This window comes from Myzus persicae, unplaced genomic scaffold (assembly GCF_001856785.1).
Source record: "Myzus persicae strain clone G006 unplaced genomic scaffold, MPER_G0061.0, whole genome shotgun sequence".
In the NCBI taxonomy this organism is placed as follows: domain Eukaryota; kingdom Metazoa; phylum Arthropoda; class Insecta; order Hemiptera; family Aphididae; genus Myzus; species Myzus persicae.
Window position 1 is genome coordinate 416380 of NW_019101247.1, and position 24455 is coordinate 440834.

At 27.3% G+C, this 24455-nt stretch overlaps 1 protein-coding gene and 1 long non-coding RNA gene across 2 annotated transcripts; both read right to left on the bottom strand.

Annotated features, from left to right (window-relative positions):
- Positions 1 to 2871: 2871 nt before the first annotated feature.
- On the bottom strand, positions 2872 to 3096 carry LOC111028379. The gene is made up of 2 exons (XR_002603896.1): positions 3056 to 3096; positions 2872 to 2978 (listed from the first exon to the last, which is right to left on the bottom strand). It is a non-coding gene; the product is annotated as an uncharacterized LOC111028379 (long non-coding RNA).
- A 2443-nt stretch (positions 3097 to 5539) lies between these two features.
- Positions 5540 to 23244, bottom strand: LOC111028375. Its single transcript, XM_022307001.1, has 31 exons — positions 22881 to 23244; positions 22094 to 22133; positions 20541 to 20686; positions 20240 to 20404; positions 20051 to 20181; positions 19823 to 19990; positions 19475 to 19631; positions 18834 to 19018; positions 18480 to 18693; positions 18167 to 18382; positions 17736 to 17903; positions 17530 to 17663; positions 17298 to 17465; positions 16543 to 16699; positions 16094 to 16286; positions 14706 to 14768; positions 14580 to 14638; positions 14154 to 14214; positions 13335 to 13480; positions 13016 to 13186; positions 12822 to 12955; positions 12557 to 12724; positions 11742 to 11904; positions 10982 to 11164; positions 10623 to 10838; positions 10307 to 10522; positions 9909 to 10076; positions 9715 to 9848; positions 9472 to 9639; positions 7199 to 7355; positions 5540 to 5813 (listed from the first exon to the last, which is right to left on the bottom strand). The coding sequence occupies exons 1-31, from the start codon at positions 22924 to 22926 to the stop codon at positions 5635 to 5637; spliced, it is 4674 nt and encodes a 1557-aa protein (XP_022162693.1). The 5' UTR covers positions 22927 to 23244; the 3' UTR covers positions 5540 to 5634.
- Between the last annotated feature and the right edge of the window lie 1211 nt (positions 23245 to 24455).

Genomic DNA, 24455 nt, shown 5'->3' on the forward strand with positions numbered 1-24455 from the left:
GTACATTTTAAATGATGTGAATTTTGTTAAAATTTAAACTTTAAATGCTCATTACAAAAATCGTACCTATGTATTTTAAATATTTTTAAACTAATATTGTAAATATCTATCAGGATAATTTTATTGAATTTTCAAGCTTTTTTGCCCAACAAATACAATTTTATGAACAATTAATATTTTATTAACATTTTATTAACATTTTATTAACCTCCTGAAAAAAAACTAAATAAACTAAAAAAATTCAAAATTCAAATTGTTTGTAAACAGCAAAATTGCATTAAGTATATGAATTGAAAATATAAACAAATGATGTGAATTTCAAATATTTGCAATTATTGGTTTTTATTATAAAAAAATAAGTAAAAATCACTACATAAGAAATTGAGTGAATATCCAATGTTGTCAAAATTTAAACATCAAATGCTTATAAAATTTGAATTCGACTTTCCGGTAGAATCTTTTTTTTGGTAAAGGCAGACAAACTTATAAGGAATCTTGTATTAAGTTTTAAAAACTTAGACATAAAAAGAAACATTTTTATGAATTTCAAACTCAAAATATTGTGCACATTTTCGTGACTTTTACTTATTTTGTCAAAATTCAAAATTCAAAGGCTTATAAAAATGTGTTGTCAAAATTGTATGGTCTATAGAAAACGCCGTTATAAATATTCAGTAAAAATGTCATGTATTTCTACGGTACCTATACTACGGTATATTTTTTTGGAGTTACATCAAAAACCAAAATCAATTTTGTCGAAAACCGGGTTTCCGTAAAAATTCGCTTTTTTTCCTTAATTTTTTGTTTGTTTTTCCTGCCGCTTTTGAAAACTATTGAGAATTTTTAACTTTTGACCCCTCGAAGTACCAATACTATTCAATTTTCTACCAGAAAAGATGCTTGTCGAGGAAAATCTAAGCACTTTTACTCTCCCAAATCAACGCGATGACAGAAACAAAATAAATAAATTGTAAAATCAATTCATTCATCGCTCCACTCGGAATCTAAAAGAAGTTAAAAAGTTAAAATTTACATAACTTAAATTTTTTAACTTGTATACACCCAGGTTTGAATAACTACAAAATTTTTGAATATTTGAACGCCTGTGTCTATTTATTTCATTACTATTTATTATTTTATGTAAAGATACCTGTACTAGTATAAAAGTATATTTTTCATAATCACTCGTACGGGGTGATTAATTTTTAGGATAGTGAGTTTACCACTCTGTGAACATTTTTGTTTTTTGAATACAACTATAATATAATGAAATATTAACATATTATAATAGAACAATGAAATATATATAACACTAAATTAATAGTGTCCTGAAACAGCTAACTTTGAATTAAAAAAAAATTATAGGTTATAAATTAAAATTGTGCCTTATGAGTAATCACTTATAACGGGTATTTCTAAATTAAACCGTATAATGAATGTCTATTTCAAGTACTTAAAAATAGGTAATAATTATAAAATTACCCTACGATCAGGGAGCAGAAAAACGACGACGACGAGAGGCTTTTGTATATTATTTGATCTCTGGCATTTTATGCATTTGCTCTCAGAAATAAAATAATATGTGTGTACATAGGGGTAGCATATTTTTCATGAAATTCATTTTTTATTTAAAAAAAAATTTAAGCACCAAAAAAGTATGAAACCAAAATTAATTACTTTAAACATCGACGTTTTCGGACTTCGGCAGAATTCCTGATATTGTGTGTGCACTGCGGAATAAATTAGATATACGACTGAACTTAAGTCTGAAAATATTGAGATTTATTATGAAAAAAAAAACCTTACGGATCGCTTCATGTTCCTTGTTCATGTCTGCAGCTTTGCTAACTGAAATTTTGGAGCGATTGCGTCTTTGCAACTACTTCGACAATCGCCACGGATTGCATTATAATTTATACTACGTCAATATCATAAAACCATAGATATTACAAATTTTTATATGCAGGAGGTCCGTGTTTGAGATTTGATCATTAAGATAATGAAATGAGGTATGACAATAACCAAAATAGTTTATAATTTTAAAATTTAAATTACAACAATATATAAAGTACCATTATATAAATAATAATTTTAATAATTAATTAAGGTGGTGTTTAAATATTCGAAGCACAAGCATATTTTTGTATGAGTTATTAAATAAAAATCTTATTGTAAATAAATGTGATTGCTACTTTTTAGATTTAACATAAAGATATTCAGTGCCCAATGCATCACATTTACCGTACATCGACTATACCAACTATAGTTTGTAAAATTCCAAGTTAAATCATTTCTCTGAATACTGTCGAGCACGAAATTAATAATTAATATTTTTTGTATTAATTTTGAGTGCATTGGTTAGGTACATTTTAAGCTATTCGAGATTATTTAAAATTTAAAATTTCCTTATTTAATTTCCGATGGATATTCAATAATCAGCAGAGCGACTTTCCCAGCTTAATAAAATAATTTGATGTTTGGTGTACGACGGCGTCACTTTAATTCGCGGTTCGATCACAAGCAGACGGCATAGTAATATTCATATATTTCTCAACATTTATATAAACTAAAAATAAAAGTTGTTGAATTTTGCGGGACATAAGAACTCCCGTGTACTGTACTACTGTAGTTTGACTAGTATGTACAACACTATTTATATCTATTTAATTGTATAAATATGTTATTATTCTGCGACCTGGATATGCCGTCGTCGTTTGTGCTATTAGCGTATTTTTTTTGTGTTGCGCGCTCGGAAACAAAAAAAATGCCCCTACTTAACCCGGGTAACAAATTGACTGTGACAATAAATTATAATTTTGAGACTAAAAAGCAAAATATGTAAGCCCCAAAAGAATAGGTAATCAAACTTACGTATACTCTTCGTATATCGACTGTTCGGGGAATATATAGCTGCAAAGACATATTATCTGGAGTGCAGACGCCATATCGAGGAACTTCTTTCTTCATCTAAACACGAACTAAAAAAATAGAGATTTTGTATAAAAATTACTTGAGTAGAATGAAATATGTGAGCAAATGTTTATTGTTGCCTTACACATTTCTCTTTTGTTCAATGAAATTATTAGAATTGTGAATCGTCTCCGACGAGTGACGACGATCGGCTTTTGCCATAGATGATAGATAGAATATAATATGTTGTTATCAGTTTACGAGTTTTTGAATTCTTTGGATGACACGATACATTTTTTATTTCAGATTCCGAAACATAATATTATTCGGAGTGTTTAAATCTAAACAATTCAGAACACGGACCTCTGCGTATGGGCCATTTAGATACTCTAATGTCCATATTTTTGTCCGGCATCTCACAATATTGTTTTTAGTCTTAACGGTTAAACTATAACTTAATATAAAACTACAGTTCAAGTTCTTATACTTTGCATTAATACAGTTGATTTTTCAGTGTAATAAATTATCATTTTTATATTGTTAAAAATTAATTATAACCTTATTAAGTGTTAACTTATTTTGTTATTATAATATTATAACAATAAAAAGTAATACGTTCAAGAGAATTCGCAAGTCTAAAAGAATTATTTTTATACTACCTGCTATATTTTGAATTCTGAGTGGAGCGAAAAAATGAAAATTTAAAAAGTGTTGGACAAGTGGGTACCGCTCTACTGTTCAGTAGTTGTCAAGCATGTCGTTGTAATGGATATGTTATAATTTAATTCAATGATAAATCATTGTATAAGATAAACGAATTTTTTTTTTTTTAAAGCACATCATTGTAAAATCATTTCGCTATGCTCCGCTCAGAATCTAATATCTAATTATTTAGAATTTGTTATTAACTTAGCTCAATGTCACCAATAAATTCTCTTCTGGAGTGATACTTTTAGAAAAATTAGTATCAGTTTTTCGAATTTCATCGTTAAGTATTTCTAGAATATAATCAAACGTGTCGGTACTTATTCGTGTAAAATTTCTAAATTTACATTCATAATTTCGATGTTCATGAATAAAACATTTAATTGTATTATTTTCAGTTCGTTTCAAGTTCAAAGCATGAACCCAAAGTTTTTTTTTTCCTGTTCAATTTCTCTTAAAAGAAACCATAAAATAGGAATATCAACGTCCTCCTCGTCGGACGACATTTTGACGACTACTTGATATACTTTGATTTGACTAACTATGTTTTATCTAGTGAGCGACAATAATGCTTTATTATGACTAAAGCAAAATGACTAAATATGACTTACATTTCTTCAGTCAATTTTGCTTTACCAGTGTGCGGTCACCCTTAGACAACAATAATTGAAAATTAAATTGTTGGGTTACCCGAAAACGAGGAGTAGGCACGAGCTAGTGTTGCTGCTATTACAGAGAGAACGTGAGGTTATACAGCCTAGAGTATTACATATGGCTAGAATGTAACAAAAATTAAATCTTTTCATTTTGTACGTTGTTCATCTTTGGGTTTGTTCTAAAATTATAAATTTAAAAGTTACTTAAATATGGGCAATGTCCAAAATACTAGCAGTTACTATTTTTTATTATTTTATTTTTATTTTTTTATGTGATACTTGAAAGAGGCTGTAACACTAAAAGAATTTTAAGTTTTACTATTTGCCCAAATATATCTATTAGATACTGAACGGAGCAATGAATGTGTTTACAATGATGTGTGTTTTTATATTTGTTTATTATTTTTTTTTTTTTTTTGTGTCTGTCGTCATGGTTTCTTGCAGTAAAAGTGCTTCGATTTTCTTCACAGCAACTTTTCTAGTAGGAAAGTGAATCAGTCTAAATTTAAAATTCCCAATAGTTTTCAAAAGCGTCAGGAAAAACAAACAAAAAATTAAGGAAAAACTGTATTTTTTCCCAAAACCATTTTTCGAAAAAATCGATTTTGGTTTTTAGTGTAACTCTAACAAAAACGACCGTAGATTTTTAAGTTCATTTTAAGTTCAAATTTGGACAAAATTTCATATTAACACAAAGAATACCTAACGTATATCATTTTGTTGTAATTCGGTCCGAAACAACCCAATTTTGCGTTGGTAGGTATATTTAATATTTTTCCAGCATCACTGATAATTTAAGAATAATATTAATTCAACTAACCGGCTACCATATTAATAATAAGTAATAACAATATAAATATAAAATATCCTAAACTGACATATCGTCTCACTCTCCGTTCAGAATTGTTTTTCGTATACAATGATATATCATTGAATTTAAATTTTATACCATCCATCACATCAACCTCATATAGACACCTAATGTACAGCAGAGCGACACCCACTTACCCTCTTTTTTATATTTAGGTTGCAAACATTCTAAGATGATTTACCTACTTTATGCTGTATTTTTACCTACACTTAAAGACTCTTTCACGGATCCAAATGAAAAACTTGATTTGTGTAAATGAAATATACATATAATGCATGATGCTGTAGCTTAATCAGGTATTAGGTACCTGTGTATTTTGACATACATATTAAGTTTAATTTAAATATTGTTATGAACTGTTAAACATTGTTACAAAAAATTAAAACACCAACTAAATTATTCATATTTTATAATATTGACTTCGATTAACAATGAGAATACATTTTTTTTATTAACATCATCATACTCTAATTTGGTATAATACATTAATACCTAGTTATGTTTGTTATACAGTTCACGAATCCATGGTATATGGTGCTTAACTTCTGTAAAAACTGCGATTGAATTGATTGTAAATGGGTCTTTGATACTCACTATTCCGGTTAAATAATAAGCATTTGAGTGTAAAAAGCATAAGCCTGCGCCGCTATCTCCACTACCCACTCCTTGTCCTGAAAACAAATATATTTTCTACATTAAACACATATTAAAATTAATTAAAAATCGTAAGTTAGTTATTTGGTATAGTAGCAGAGCAGTGGTGATATAATTACCTACAGGTTTACATTAGGTTATAATTGAATAATTCTAGATGAAATGTAGGTACCATATTATAACATATAATTTATAAGTACCTACCTATATGCACATAAAGTAGTAAAGTACCTACCTGTGTTAAAGTTGTTTGAAACTATGAAAGTGGGTGTAATATTTAGTGGTACTTGTACACACATTCACACTGTAGACTACACTCCATCCGTGGAATTTGAGGTACAAATTATGATTAGCAGATAACTCAATCAATGTCCAACTATAATTATTAGGTATATTGGTTCTTTAATTCCGGATTACTTTTATGTAAAGTGGGTATCAAATTTTCAATGGATATCTCAATCAACTACTATTCTATGAAAATTATATACCTACTCAAACCATATCAACCGCTTGGTACCAGATAGTATTGGTACTGTCGTATATTTACAGACTGCCCATAACATGTTTGATAGTAATATAATGTATAAAATATAATATAATAAAAATGCAGCATACACCAGTGGCAGCACAATATTATGATATAGAAGTATAGGTATAATATAGTTTATTTAAGCATGTAATTCACTAACATATATTTATAGGGTTCAAGAATAAAATTTGGTTTCAAAATATTTTGACAAGCAGAACGTTGCGAACAACGGCGACCCACGAAAATCAGTGGAGTATTATGTATATGTTAGTTTTAATTTAACAAAAGTCGTTCCGACAGTAAACATTGTGGAATACATTGTGCTAAATTCTAATATTAGGTACGTGCGAGTCGACGACAACTTTTCTAAAATAAATAAAATTATTTTAGGGTACCTATACAGTATACAGTATACACATTATACGAGTCTATGGGGTCTTACAAGGGACGGACCTAAAAATATAATCTTTGGCGTAGTATACCTCAGCATAAGTTAACCTGCAGTGTCGGCAAAATTAAATTTTGGATATTATGAATTATTAACCTAAAGTGGATGACAAGACGTCAAGGCGTCAAGGCGTTATAGTTTTAGCTTGCGTGTCACTTAGAAAAAAAAAGAAATAGTGTGTGGAAAACAACGTAGGTAGTCTAACTGTGTGTATACAAGTTTGTTTGAAAGATTTAAAGTAGAATATTTTGTATTCCTTGAGGTACTAACAGTAAAATATGATTCATTAATTTAATAAAACAATTCAGGTAATCGACATATTTAAAAGTGTCTGGCCTTTAATATTAAGTGTTTAATAAACTTAAATTAATTTTGTTAAATAAAATCATTGATTTCATGGTATTTATGGTTAAATATTTTTTTACCCGATGCAGTACCAGCACAAAACTTATCAACAGTCACAAATGCTTCAAATCCGTTTGTATACATATTCCGACAAGAACTATGGTTGATGTATGGTAAAGATGCCTCTAATAAAATAGGGCTTGAAATGCCTTTTTCTGTTTTTCCCCAACCGACAATCTATAAAAGTATAAGACAGTTGTAATACTTGTATAATTTATAATATTAGTCAATTTTTATGTTAATGTTGGGAATGTGGGCGTCATTTGATTGCGTTCCGTTTCAACCTTTTATACCTTTGGTTTTGAGAGATACCTTTGAAAAATTCACAATAGTCTTCAGTAGAAATAAAAAAAAAGTAAAGAAAAATTTACGAAAAATCAGTTTTTCATAGAATTGATTTAGTTTTTTTTTCATGTAACTAGAAAACTAATAACCACTATAGATACTACACATTTTTACCGGGTGTTTGTATCGGTATTACCATTTTCTATATATTTACTCCTTTTGAGCAATTATAGGCATAAGAAAATTTCAATTTACATTAGTTTTTTGAAATTATAAAAATAACCTAATAATTTAAATAACGTAAATACCAAATACTATATGTTATATTAAATTGAGCCCTTCAAATGTTCACATAAAATTAAAAATTAAAATAAATATTACATTTTTTTTTTGTGTCTATCATCACCTTTCGGGACAGTCAAAAGATTTTTACTCAGTATTGGTTTTCAAAAAAATCAATGTTGGTTTTTTGAAAAAAGATAACTATAGTCCATAGATCCATTACATTTTCACTGAATTTTAATAGTTACATTTTCTATACACCATAACATTTTCAAAATATTTTGAGTTGTATTGAACTATTTATCAGCATAATATAACATTTACGATTATTTTTGGTTTTTTAAAATTAATATCGATATTGTATCATTGAATTCAAATATAACACATCCATTACAATATCTCTAGACACCTAAGATACATTACCGTCATTTTTTTAATTTTGAAATTCGATCAAATATGAAAAAATTATAATGTTTAGAGGTATTACAATTTGAAGTTTAGGATTTTATTTTTTAGTTATGTATTATAACATGCCAATAGATATTAGGCAGAGCCAATCTCGGTATTTGCTTAATGCCTTAATACAATGCTGTATATAGTATACTAGCTGTCCCGTCACGGCGTTACCCGTGTATTATATGGCTATATAAAAACACCCTTTTACCCCCTTAGAGGTATAATTTTGAAAAATCCTTTAAAAAAAAAATCATAATAATAATAATATTTACAAATGATTCTAATGATTCTATACACACATTGTTATTAAAAAATGATTCTATAGTTAAAATTATAATTTGCATAGTTAATTATTTTGATTGTGTACATGCCGATGAGCGGCTATAAGTGTAACTCAGCCTACAGCCATCTTGTCAGGCAATGTACTAAAATTCAATTTGACGCATTCTTAAACCTGATCTGCCCGATTAATCATATGGCAACCAACAATTTTTAAAAAATACGAAGTTCTACTAAAAAATTAAGAAAGTTGAGCGGAAAATTAGTTATTAATTAAAATACAATGCAAATTGTATACCTATATACATATTGTATAGCACGGCTCGCGGGTGACTTAAGTTTGTTTAAAATGTTAAGCGTGATTGCTTGAACTAACCTGATGAACAAACACGAATCAAAAAAATCACTTTAACATTTTTCTTAATCTTCCGATTGATTTCACTGTGAAATGAACACTAAGAAATTATATAATAACTGTTTTATATCACGGATAAAATATGGATGGATCTGTTTTTAATGATAAGCGATAAGCGTGATGCCTCGACTAAAGAAAATAGGGATGTATTTATATATACATAGATAGATTGTAGAATTTTACTTCTCGGAACAATTCATATCTACACGCCGATCAAACAGATAGGTGAATGGACAAAAAGTTATCGTTGCATATCGCTATGGAAACCCACAGGCCACAGGTCGCCGAGCTGTAAAATATGTATTTAGATGTACAATTTGCACGAAAAAAATTTATTTTTGACGATTTCAAACCTTTAAAATCAAAATTTTGAAAAATCCTTTCTCATAGTAGAACTTGACCTTATAATATTAATCCATCCACAAAATTTCAATTCGATAACTCAAAAAGGTTCGGCTCTGCGTTGATTATTGATAAAGTAACTTTCCTTTATATATAGAGATTATAAGTAAGTACTACATTAATGAACTGTAATTAAATCACAATATTCATATTTAAATAATGCTACAAACAAACCTTTCCTTGATCTCCATTGATTACACTGTAATTACCATGCCAATCTATACAAACTGGTGAAACACCATTACTAAAAGAAATTTGGTTTTGTAACACAATAATAGCAATATCTTCAGCATAAAATCCAGTAAGTCCGTAATAACCATCTTTCAGGTGAATCATTTCCACCTATAAAATTGTAGTAATTTATATTAAACGTATGAAGCCAAGTCATTGCAGACTTTTGAATCATTAATAACTTACATTAATTATTTGAGTAAAGTCATTGTCAATTATTGTGAAATTTCTATCATATTTTCCAACAGCAATTTTATATAGACCATCGTCTATTAATATTCTATTAGATACCATACCCTTTCGCCAAAAACAATGAGCCGCTAAAAATTGTATTTATTTAGTTTTCATTATTTTTAAAATACATTGTACACATATTTTACCAGAAATGATTAAATTTGGAGCAATAATTGATCCGCCACATATCAAGTCATAATTGGAATTTTTTTTATCTAATTGATATATTCCAGCATTCCAAGGGACTGTCCCAACAATTGCTTTTTTACCATTGTTGATCAATACTTGATTATGGATATATACTCTACCACAATCTAAAATAATATTGTACATATTATATAAATGATAGTAATTAATAACTAATAATATCTAAAAAATATATACATAATGATGATTGTTTAAAAATGTATACATAACCAATTATTATTTGTCATTCATTATTTTTAAAACAAAAGCATTTGGATACAGTCAAATTAAATGAATTTATAAATGTTTATTTATATATAAATTGGAGACTTATTGTATATGAAAAAAAAAACATTACATGGATTGCATCTATATAACTGAGTATTCCATGTCCCATTAGACTGACAATGTAATTCAAGGGGAGTATCTTCTTGTACATACGGAGCAATATATGTTGGCTTACATGATGGCGTTGCTATTGTATTGGGTATCGATAAATTTGAAAAGTTTGCATACTGACCATTAAGCGTACATTTAATATCTAAACTATCTGATAGTAGAGGTGGACACATTTCTATAAATATAAATAAATTATGATCAACATAACTATACTTTTCTAATTGATAAATAATTAACTATTAGGTACGTCATTTGAATTAAACTAGAAAACTTACTAAAACACAATTTTTCAGATTTCGGTACCCATTTTCCTCTTCCCTGACAAAACCTAAAACCATTGGGATAAGCCTTATGATATCCAACTGCACAATTTTCAATAACAATTAGATCAGGATTAATTAATGTCCCATGAGATAAAGTTTCATTAGAACCTTCATACGAATACACGACCCCTTCGGCGGCTGGTAAAACGCATAAATTTACCACTCCATGTCAAAATCGTGTATGTTAAAAATATAAATTCTTTCTAAAATATCATAGTTTTGAAGCAGAAGTTGTCATCAAATGAAACCAAGCCAATATGATAAATTAAAAATTAAAATTTATAGCTCTAAAGAAATATACTTACTTACATGTTTGTTTAAAAGTCCACGAATCCATTGTACATGGTATTTTATGTCTGTAAAACCTACAACTGTATTATTGTATTCTTTATCCATGACACTAAGAATCCCAGTTAAAAAATAAGAATTAGAATGTAAAAAGCTTATGCCTGTTCCGCAATCACCAAAACCTACCGTGTATTCTAGTCCTGAAACTAAAAATATGTGATGTATAAGTCACAAATCATCAATCAAGTATATTATTACTGTTGTTGGGAAACAGGTTCATTGGTAGAATTTGGAAAAATGTTAAATTTTCCTTGAGTTGGGGTGAAGTGGGTAACATTTTGTATTTATTTTAATTTACTTATAAATTAACGCCGCCCTATACGGTTTTTTAAACTATAGTGTTTAAGAAATAACAGAATTAAGAATTTAACAGTAATAAACATTTATGATTGATATCCATAAAAGTAAACAGTGGCCTTGGTACGAGTTATTTTTGGTTATTATCAAATAATCAATTTGTCTACAATATGAATATTTTTATGTTGCCAATGAGACCTTGTAATATGATAGTTTCACTGTATTTAATTCCCGGTTTTACAATTTTAAATTTTTAGCAGAGGAATGAATATATCGATTTTAAAATGACGTGGAATGTTCTTTCATTATATTTTTATTGTTTTTATCTGTGTGCCTACATGGTAACAAGTAGAAATAGTACTTCAATTTTTCACTTCAGCATCTTTTCTAATGGAATAGTGAATCTAAAAAAAAATATTTATATACCCAATTTAGAACCGGCACAAAACTTATCATAAGTTAGAAGTACATTAAAGTACTCTGCTGCAGTATACATTTTTCGACAAGTAGTAAGATTGATGTATGGAAAAAATCTTTCTAATAAAACACGACTTTGTGTGCCATTTTTTGAGTCTCCCCAAACAAGAACCTGTAAGAGTATGAAACAGTTTTATAATGTACAATTATAATAAAAGTATAATATTAGTATCTCAATATGTAAGTGTCGGTAGTGAGTTCAATTGCATTTGTTGTATATGAAATAAACATAGTGTTTAGTAATTGTACTATATAGTTTTTATTCTGGGTGCTAATGTAATATCTAGCAATTGTGAAGACAACAGATGTACTTACAGCTTACAACTTATATTAAATATTAGAGATGTGCAAAGAGGCAACACCTCATTATAAGTATTTAGTTCATACTAAAATAGAAAAATAATTAAAAATATATACTGCACAGCATAATAGTCTGGAGTTACATTCCTCGGAGTAAAGTTGTGACGTAAAAGAAAAATTTAAATGAGCTTAAAAGGGGAAAAATTCATAGATATTTCCCATTGTAAGTCGTTGAGCTAAATTTGTAACTTATTAATATTTGGTTTTCCCGAACTTCTTCTTAGTTCATCCAATAATAATATTAAATCACGAAAATGGCCAAATATATTAACTTTGAGGATAACTTAACCATATCCTCTCACCACTTCGTAGACAATTAAACCTGACAACCTGCAATCTCAAATTATATTTTATGTATTTAAAAAAACTACAAACTAGGTACCTATATACTACAACTTATTTACCTTTCCTTGAACTCCATTACGTAACTCATATTTTTTGTTCCAATCGATGCAAACAGGCAAAACACCATTATTAAATGAAACTTTTTTAGCTAACACAATGACAGCTATATCTTTGGCATACTTCCCATCTGATCCTTTAAAATCTTCATGAAGGTAAATTATTTCCACCTTTATATAATTGTTTTAATTTATATTTTAAGTATTATGCATATTATTAATAGATTTTAAGATTTATTTATTTATTTTTAAATTAATAACTACTTACGTCGATAATTTTAGTAAATTCATTGTCAAGAACAGTAAAATTTCTATTCAATTTTCCAACAGCGACTTTGACTATACCATTGTTTATTGATGATTGCTTAGTTAACAAGCCTTTTTCCCTAAAACTTATAGCCCCTAAAAATGTTATTTAATTAATTTACATTCCTTCTTAAATACGTTGTTCCAGAATTTTACCAGAAATTACTATATTTGGAGCAATAATTGATCCTCCACATAAATTGCGATAATAGGGCTTACTGTCATCTAATGTATATATTTCAACATTCCAAGGTGCTGTTTCTACCGTTGCTTCATTTTGACCTTTTTCGAATATGTTTTGATTTGTTCTATTTACTCTACCACAGTCTATAACAATATTGATATGTTAGATGCAATATTAGAAGATTCATATTCTGATTAATATGCCTAACTCTGGAATCTTTTAATTAGTTATTACACGATCATATTATTAATAAGTAATAATATTCAATGTAGTTTCGCTATTATGTTATACCCATGGTCATATTTGTTCCATACTCGTATCGAGCACATAAATCTTTGTTCTCGTCTGAACCATCTGAACAATCGTTACGACCATCACAAACCCAGGACCATTTGATACACAGTCCGTCTGAACAATAAAAATCATATTCTGTGTTTCTATAATTTTATGCAAATGTGCAATGAATTATTATTTAATATATATTATAAATCATTTATAAGCAAATAAAGATGATCGAATTTCAAAAATGCTGATTGGTATACATAATATTAAACAGTGCAATAGGTAGTTGTACCAAATGCAACTACAATTATTTATCCGCCACCAGCATGAAACGTACTTAAAAATGACAAAACTCGTTGGTAAAACGATTGTCTGATATATCACAACAACTGAATTAGAGACTTTAGTCAGTGGACAAAATATTTTAATACGAAGATAAAGTATTTGTAAATTTGACATTTTTATGTAAATTAAAACAATAATAAATGGTTGCAAAACATATTATACCGCCATGTTATATGAAATGTCAGGATCCGATGTCCTTTTTGTAGTCAAAAGTTTAAGAATAAAAAAAAAATTAGAGTTTAGAAGATAAAGTTGGGTGCTTACATACCAAAAATGTAAAAAAAAAAACTTATTTTGATCTACCGTAATATAATGTGTTGTCACTTTGTCAGTACTAAGAATACGCTATATTAAATATTGATCTTATATTGATAGATGTTGCTTTTTAAGACTTTTGGGCTCTAAGCCTCGACGTCCCAACCTTAACTATTTACGCTTACTTAAAATGACATTATAATATGTATATATACTACAGTCACTTACACCGAGCAAGATGATGCAGCTTTTCGTTTTTCGAGTTTTTCGTCACACAAAATTCCTGATCCTGAAATAATGAATTACTATGCATTATTTACGTGAATAATGTTTAGTGGATTAAGATTATTATTTATTGTTTTAATCATAATTTGTAGTTTGAATTCAATAGTAGCATATGGTCGAGCATTCGAGTGTAATAAAATATATTCGTACGGTGGTACGCTGGCACTTAATATCAATATATTAAGTAATATATTTTGTTATATTGTTTTCTAAACTTTTCACTTTAAATACTTAGATATATTTATTACATTTTTTGGGTATGATTAATATTATAAACTAACATAATTTCATAAAAAATGATTTTCTATAAATATACTATAAATTAATGTATTACTATATTATTATACTGTTAACACTGTTATTACGTACCGAAAATTACAAATAAATATATTATCCAGGAATACATCACCTTCATTGCCAATGGTAAGCTGAGATTAATGTAAATATATATACAAATTTTAGCAATAAATATTTAATTATACGATATATACATACACAAAACAATAGTTTAGCGAATAATTGTATAAACTGTAATAGTATAAAATATAATATGCAACACTGGCATGTAGAGGATGTATTAATTTTTAAATTCATGCAATAACACTATTTAAAAGACGATAATACCAATTCCACTTTTGAAATACTAGACACATATAAAATCGGGTCTTCTATATTCTATAAAACTATATATTGATGATGGTATGCCGTCGATGCTGATATTATTATGTTCTTTCAAGGTATCAGCTGTCACACGATCGACCGAAGGACGCAAACTACGTAGTTTGGTGGTGGTGGTTATGCAAAAATATGCGATTTGCTAACTTGTTATTAAAATTGATTATATTGTTCTACTGCAACGTCAAATACAACTTACGATTATTCAGCGAAACTAAATATAAAAATGTGTAAGACTCGTAATTACAATTAGGTAGGTACATATTATGTATAGTATACTAAATACATTATACACAACAATTATTTATGTTTAAATTTAAATTTGGAGTAATGATTACATATTTTTTTTATATTTTATTAAATCATATTATTATAGGACGTAAATCGTCTAAACCAAACAAGGTATCCCTAACTAAGAATATGTCGTATACTCGTATACCTGTATAATTATATCTGGAACTGAATTTTATGCCATTTGTAAAGCGTCATGGATTATAACACTTATAACAGATTATATCTTTAGAATTTTGTAACAGGTACTTTGATTTGAAAACAAAATATTGCAACTTATTTGTGTGCAACTTAGAGTTTAAATAACTGGCATCAAATACCAAAATCATATTGTCCTATGTTGTAAAGGGTTTTGTGTATATATTCAAAACGAATTTAAATAATCTAATTTTCAACAACTTAAATTAATGAACAATGGTTGTTTTACACATTTGTTACGCTTTTGATAAATATTTTTTGTATCCATCTCATATTATTATATTTTTCCCCCCAATACCTAAGTTATAATTTTTTACAATTTATTAGGTAGGTACTGTTCATTAACAAAACCATATCAATACAATTACTTAACAATACAATTAATAAAAAGTAATCATAAGACTAGTAATTTATTATTTCAAATATAATGCACAATAGTGTTAATAATTATTAATAATTAATGTACAATGTATAATTTTTCAGTATTTTGGAGTTAAATAATTTTCAATTATAATATAATTTATAATGTTTTTGTACTACATAATAATATGTGTTATGAAAAATGTACATTTTATTAATATTATGTCTGATTAAAATGAATATAGTAGGAACACTAAAAAATTGTTACACATATGTAAAAACCTATTTGTACAAAATAAATAGATTTAAATTTTAATTGGAATACATTATTCTAATAACATTACCCTTTAGCATAATCCTATTGAATATAATTATATTTGTTGTACAGTCCACGAATCCATTGAATGTGATACTTAACGTCAGTGAAAACTGCAATTGAATTATTTGTATTTGGATCCTTGATACTCGCTACTCCGGTTAAATAATACGATTCAGAGTGGAAAAAGCATAAGCCAGCCCCGCTATCACCCCTACCCACTCCCTGACCTGAAACTAAAAACATTTTATAAATAACACCTAAATTATTCATACGCATTCATGTATATTGGGTACTAGATACAATACTGTTTTAACGTTTTGATTACAAATCATCTACAAATACTTTATTACAAGGATATGTGATGTAGAAGGTTAAAGGTTGTATTAGTATGAAATACATGTGGCAGATGTAGTTTGAACCATACAGTTTAGTGGTGTTTTGTACAAATATCCACACTGACGTGTATATATTTATAAAACTATGTATTACCTGATTCAGAACCGGCACAAAACTTATCAACAGTTACAAATGGTTCAAATCCGTTAGTATACATATTTCGGCATGAACTGTGGTCAATATATGGTAAATATGCTTCTAATAAAATAGGACTTGGAATGCCTTTTTCCGTTTTTCCCCAACCAACAATCTGTGAAAGTATAAAAGTATAAAAGTATAAAGTTCAAAATATTGAAATAAATGTGTCATATTAATCTATGGGTGTATTGGAAATTTGTATAATTAATTAAATCAATTCTGACTGATCGAAGTTTTTTAATTTTGAACCTCAATCAAATATAAAATAAAAATAAAGTTAAAGGGTTTACAGAAATTGTTATTTTCATTTTAACATTTTATTTTAGATTCTGAGTAGAGCTATTGGTTTCACTATGATGTGTGGTTTCTATTAATGTCTGAAAACGTCTTTTTCTAGTTGAAATAATAATTAGATCTTCTACTTCAGCATCATTCCTGAAGGGAAAGCTATACTAGTTGGTACTTTTGAAAGGTTAACGATAAAATTCATAATAGTTCTCAAAAGTGCTGAGAAAAAAACATATCAGATCACATCAGAGCAGATATTTATTACACTGAGGTATACCTTGTAACACGATAATATTTAAGCAATCTAATGGTAATTGCTCTTTACAACCAAAATGTCTTCAATGATTGGTAATATATATTTATGCATGAATTAACTGTAAGAAAATCCCAATTAAAAAAATTAAATGATACGGAAAACAAACCTTTCCTTGATCGCCATTGACCACATTGTATTTACTATTCCAATCGATACAAATAGGTGCCACACCATTACTAAAAGAAACTCTGTGTCTTAACACAATAATAGCTATATCTTCAGCATGAAACCCAGATGCTCCATAATAACTTTCTTTCAGGTGAATAATGTCAACCTGTAAAAATTGTTTTTCTTATTATTATTCTTCTTTATATTAATTTGAATCATTAATAACTTACATTTATTATTCGAGTAAAGTCATTGTCAATTATTGTTAAATTTTTATCATATTTTCCAACAGAAATTTTGTATCGATCGTCGCTTATTGATAATTTCTTAGATAACACTCCTTGTTGCCAAAAACAATGAGCAGCTAAAAATGATATTTAATTTTTTTAATTTTTTTTATTCATTCTTTTTTGAAGTCGTTACACCAAAATTTTACCAGAAACGACTAAATTTGGAGCAATAATTGATCCTCCACATATAATGTCATAATCGGACGTATTTTTATTTAATTTATATATTCCAACATTCCAAGGGGCCGTTCCAACAAGTGCTATTTCCCCATTGTTGATCAATACTTCATTTTTGATATATACTTTACCGCAATCTAAACAAATATTTTAACATATTATATATATATTATACATATATAAATGATAATAATTAATAACTAATAATATCTATAAATTATATACATAATGATATTGGTTTAAAAATTTACATAAAACGACTTTACATAACCAAATATTATTTGTCATTCATTATTTTTAAAACAGAAGCATTTGGATACAGTCAAATTAAATAAATTTATAAATGTTTATTTATATATAAATTGGAGACTTATTGTAAATGAAAAAAAAAATATATTACATGGATTGCATCTATATAACTGAGAATTCCATGTCCCATTAGACTGACAATGTAATTCAAGGGGAGTATCTTCTTGTCCATACGGAGCACTATATGTTGGCTTACATGATGGCGTTGCTATTGTATTGGGTATCGATAAATTTGAACAGTTTGCATACTGACCATTAAGCGTGCATTTAATATCTAAACTATCTGATAGTAGAGGTGGACACATTTCTATAAATATAAATAAATTATAATCAACATAACTATACTTTTATAATTGACAAATAATTAACTATTACGTCATTTGAATTTAAAAAAAAAAACTTACTGAAACACAATTTCTCAGAATTCGATACCCATTTTCCTCTTCCCTGACAAAACCTAAAACCATTGGGATAAGCCTTATAATATCCAACTGCGCAATTCTCAATAACAATTAGATGATGATCAATTAATGCACCGTGAGGTAAAGTCTCATTAGAACCTTCATAAGAATACAAGACTCCTTCGGCAGTTGGTAGAACGCATGAATTCACTATTACCTGTCAAAAAACAAGTATGTTAAAAATATACTTTGTATCTAAGATATTAGTTTTAAAGCAGATTTTATCATAAATGAAGCCAAAACAATAAATTAAAAATTACAATGGATAGGTACTTACAAAAAAATATAAATACTTACTCGTTTGTTCAAAATTCCTTGAATAAATTTAATATGGTGTTTAATGCCTGTAAAACCCGAGACTGTATTATTGTATTCTTTATCCGTGACACTTAGAATCCCAGTCAAAAAATAAGAATTGGAATGCAAAAAACTTATACCCGATCCACTGTCTCCAGAACCTACGCGGTATGCTAGTTCTGTATCTAGAGATATTTTATGCATAAGACACATCATAGGGATATTAATATTAATAGGTAAAAATTATGATGACAATATTATTCTTAATATACAAAAAATAAATACATCAACTTTTGGTGAATATTTCATGTATTTATGGTTTTTCGATTTTACGTTACTGTAAAAAAACCCTAAATATACGATGTTGTTGAAAACTGGTTTTGCATAAAAAACCCAGTTGTCCTTATTTTTTGTTTTCTGATTTTTAATTTTTCAAATTATTAAGAAAAATACTTGAATATTTTACTTTTGAAACCAAAAGAACTAACTGGATCCAATATTTTATCAAGAGCATCCATAATGGTTGAAAATTGAAGCATTTTTACTGCTCCAAAATAATATGTAAAGAGCCGTAACAAATACTAGAATCACTCTAAAATCAATGCTTTCATTATTATGCTCATAATCTAAATTTGTATTACCTATTTTAGAACCGGCACAAATCTTATCATAAGTTAAATATTGATCGAATCCACTTGTATTTTTTCTTTGACAAGTACTATGGTCGATGTATGGAAATAATTTTTCTAATAAAACAAGACTTTGCGTGTCATTTTTTGTGTCTTCCCACACAAGAATCTGTAATAAAATGAATAATGTTTAATTTATAATTATAATAAACGTATAATATTAATATCTGGTCATGTAATTATCGATAACGATATCAATTCTTTCGTTAAATAAAGTTTGACTACTAAAGTCGAATAATATTTAATGCATTTAATAAAACTACAAATTATGTAGGTACCTATATAGTACGACAAAGTTACCTTTCCTTGATCTCCATTCTGTACCTCATATTTACTAATCCAATCGATACAAACAGGTGAGACACCATTAATAAACGAAACTTTGTGTGATAACACAAGAACAGAGATATCTTCAGCGTAGTTTCCATCAGCTGAATTATATCCTTCAGGCACATAAATTGTTTCAACCTACACAAATTATTCGGATCATACAAACTATTTACAGACTATGAACTATTAATAACTTGCATCGACTATTTGAGTTAGGTTGTCTCTTATTTTATAATTTTTATCATATTTTCCAATAACGACTTTGATTGAGCCATCGTTTACTGATATTGTCTTGGGTGAACCAGCTTTTTTCCAAAAACCATGAGCGACTGAAAATTATATTTATTTAATTTTGTTTTTTTTAACTATATTTTACATGAATATTACTTGAAATCACTACATTTGGACCAATAAGTGATCCTAAACAGGAAAAGTAATAATTAGAATCGGTCTTATATAATTTATATATTAGGACATTCCAAGGAGCTGTTTCAATCGTTGCTATATCTTCTTTGGATGTTACTTCGCTTTTTTTATTCACTTTGCCACATTCTAAAACAATGATAGATGATGTCAATTTAGAAGTTCCGCATTTAGGTTAATATGCGTAATTCTCTAATGTATAGGTTATTCCACAAACATATATAAGTAATATAATTAATGTCATATAGTTATTATGTAGTCGTACCCATGGACGTATTTGGTGCATACTGGTATCGAGCACACAACTCTTTGGTCTCGTCTGAACCATCTGAACAATCCTTACGACCATCACACACCCACGACAATTTGATACACAGTCCATTCGAACAATAAAAATTATCCTCGGCCTTTCTATAATTTTGTTTAAAAATACAAAAAAAAATATTATTTAATATTAGATATACAACTACCAGCAAATATTAAATATAATCGAATATAAAGAGTCTATATACAAATTAAACGGAAGAACCTGACAAAATAATAAAGCATAATAAGTAAGCAGTAAGTTTGAAATATTCATATAATTTAAGAACATTAATGTAAAAACAGATTTATATTAGTATTTATATTAGTAAACAATTTGATAGCATAATATAGCATACCAATGTAATACGCACAGTCGAAAATTTAACATTGGAGATGATCGGTAGTAGACAAATCTTTTTTTGAATAATAAAAAAATAAAGACTGTTTGATCCTCCTAACCTCGAAGTGGCTTTGTGATGTTTTTTTAAAAGCATACATAAACACCGTGGAGAACTGTGAAAGTCAGTTAATATGTAGTCAGTATTAAAAGTATCTCCCACACAGCAATCAGAAGATGACAATATTTACAAAATATTCTCTCATGATCTCGAAGAAAATATTTCTTAACATTATATTTTTAAAATGTATTTAAAATCATTTACTAAATTTATATTTTTTATTATAGTAGATTCATACTTTAAAAATATTTTTTATAATGATCATTATGAAAATATATTTATAAGATACTTTCAATATTTTTATAGAATATTAAGTTAAAATATTGTCTATTTTCTAACTTAAGTTTGAATATATTTTAAAAATATTTTCGAATTTGATAACTGTAAATATTATACCTAATAATTGATTTTAAGTAAAGTATGTTTTTGCTTATAGGTGTATTAAGGTATAATATAATTATATTGATATGAAAATCATGGGTTTACCCACAGGGAGGGTTCGTAGTGTTTAACTCCCCTCCTCCCATTGACTGTATTTATATATTAAATGTTATAAATAGGGATGCATAAGTGCTACTACCCATAGACACTACACATTTTTCTAAAAGTCATCATCTAAACCCCTCTCACATTGGAAAAATTATGAGAACGACAATACGTAAAATGTAATGTTTCATATTATTATATTGGCATATTATCCATCTGGGAAGACGTAGGTTGTAGGTAAGTTGATAGTAAAATAAATTTAATAATAAAGAAAATATAATTATTATTTAAATTTAAAATATTTGGTATAATTATGTTGTAGATTTAAAAAGTAAACATGTTTGAATTTTAGATTCTGAGCGGATGGAGATGAAAATGCATGATAATGTAGGCTACTCTAGGTTTTATGCGTACAGGATTTCTATAAAAATGTACTGAATGCTATTATTAAATATTTTTCTTATATAGTTAATGGTGCTTATTGATACTTAAGGGCTCTATGTTCCCAAGCACCACTATTTTTACTACTCATAATAAGATAATATGTATTTATACTAGAGTTACCAACGTTGAGCAAGAATCTTCATTTTGGCACAAAATTCCGGATCCTAAAATAATGAATCCTTACATTTAATATATAAGCAATGTTTGTAATTTAAAATGATTATGTATTGTACTGCATTTTCAGTTTTGAATTCAATAACGTCATATTTTTAAATTTAATATTTTTCAACCTTATAGTATTACATCAGCCAGTGAATATAAAAAGTAAATCACACGTTACATTCGTTTCAATCACAAGCTACTTACTACTTACTATTTGAATTTCAATCCAGTAACGTATACCTACATTATATGACATTGACGTAAATGTACATACTAAATTATCAACGCATGGAGTTTGAACTTAATAGCTATGAATGCGTATACATTTTGAATCTGACAATAATTTCCGATTACCTATAGATACACTAAATTGTATTGTACTTGTTCAGAGTTATAAAAATAAAATATAACGTTTCTTAACAACAAACAGTCTACCTGTTATAATTTAAAAACACACGTATAGAAAAATACCGACATAGTTATTTTTATTTGATTGAATAGATTTGTAATTTAATTTTGTTTTATCAGTATAATTATATGACAAATTGTTAATTTTGATACTTGATTGTTTGGTATTATATAGTATTGCTGTATTGTATTCGAATTTCTTGTATGCAGATATATTTATTTATACATTTTTTAAATACATTTAATATTTATATATAATACAATTAATAAAGTACTAATACAATGTCATTAAATCATTATTTTATATTTATTATTAAATTGTTAACACTGACATTACTTACCATAAAATAAACATGAACATATTAACCAGGAATACGTCACTTTCATTGCCAATGGGGAGCTGAGATTAATGTAAATATATTGAAAAATCTAAACAATAAATGTTTATTCATAAGTTCTATCCAATTAATAAAACTATATCCTAACCGATAGTTAAACACTAATTGACAAACATAGGTATAGTTAAATAGGGGAAAATATGCGTATATACTATTATAATATATTAATATGCAAGACAATACTTATAGAGAATTTAGTAATTTTTATTTTTTAACATTATATGATAACACTAAGTAAGAGACGATAATACCAATAGGACTATATAACACATAATGTCGGATCGTTTTACTACTAACTCAAGATACTAGTGTGTAGTCGTTGTAGACATACGATCACATGATAAGCTGAAGGACGAACTACGTAGAAAGATGGTCATGAAAAAATGAATTAATTACAAACTTGTTTTAAAATTGTTTCTATTGGTCCTATACTACTTCAAAAAAAACAACTTAAGGTTTTTCGACCTACCTATACTAAATGTTTGCAAAACTGGTTATTCAGATTGTATATGTACAAAATACATACTCATATGTACAACACAAATAATAATTATATATTGTTCGTTTATAATTTATGTATTCATAAATTGCAATAAATAAAATCGGTTATATTAAGCATGTTGTTTGTTTGATATGGTGAATAAAGAAAATCGTTATACAGTTACTCTAGAAATGGAATATAAATTGATTCCAATTGTTTTATACATAGAATTGTATGTAAACTGTAGAAGAATTTTCATGAATTATTTTTAATTTTAACTTCTATCTATTTAATATCCTTTCATTGATAAAGTGAAATTGGGTAGATACAGTATATTTTTAGATAATTTAAAAAAGTTAAATTGCTACAATTGAAATAAATGACCAATAAAACTTTTAATTAATTTTATCTCATCGTTGATCAATGTTTCTAGTACCTATCTCAAATGACATTGTATTTTTTTCTATTACGTTGCGATATTCTAACAATCGAGTAGTACTGTATTGATATTACCAAACGGCGTAATAGATAGACTATTTAGGTACGCCAGTGATTTGGGTTATTTTATATCTCATTTAACTATAAGTTTTGCAATATATTATAATGTGATTAAAGACTATTTGATTTGAATTATTTATTTGAAAGTTTAAAAGTTTAAAGAAAAGTTTAAACAAATTTGTTAAGTGTTTATTTTATAAATTCATAACATAATGAACACATTTTTGAAATGTAGTATTCATTAGCAAACATATATCAATACAATTAATACAAATTAATCATCAAACTAGAAATATATTATTTCCATTATAATGCACAATAGTGTTAATGATTATTAAACCATTAATGTACAATGTATAATTTTTCAGTATTTTGGAATTAAATAATTTTCAATTATAATATAATTTATAATGTTTCTGTACAACATAATAATATGTGTTATGACAAGTGTACATATTATTAATATTATGCCTAATTAAAATGAATATTGTAGGCACATTTAAAAGTTATTACACATAGGTAAAAACCTATAAATACAA

Excerpts from the sequence above, each read along its gene's own strand:
- LOC111028375 (XM_022307001.1), bottom strand. The coding sequence starts at position 22,926 with ATGAAAGTGACGTATTCCTGGTTAATATGTTCATGTTTATTTTATG. Across the intron at positions 17,904-18,166 it reads GTTATATAGATGCAATCCAT|ATTGCGGTAAAGTATATATC; the intron begins GTAATATATTTT and ends ATATTTGTTTAG. Across the intron at positions 14,639-14,705 it reads TCGCTAAACTATTGTTTTGT|CTTACCATTGGCAATGAAGG; the intron begins GTATGTATATAT and ends CATTAATCTCAG.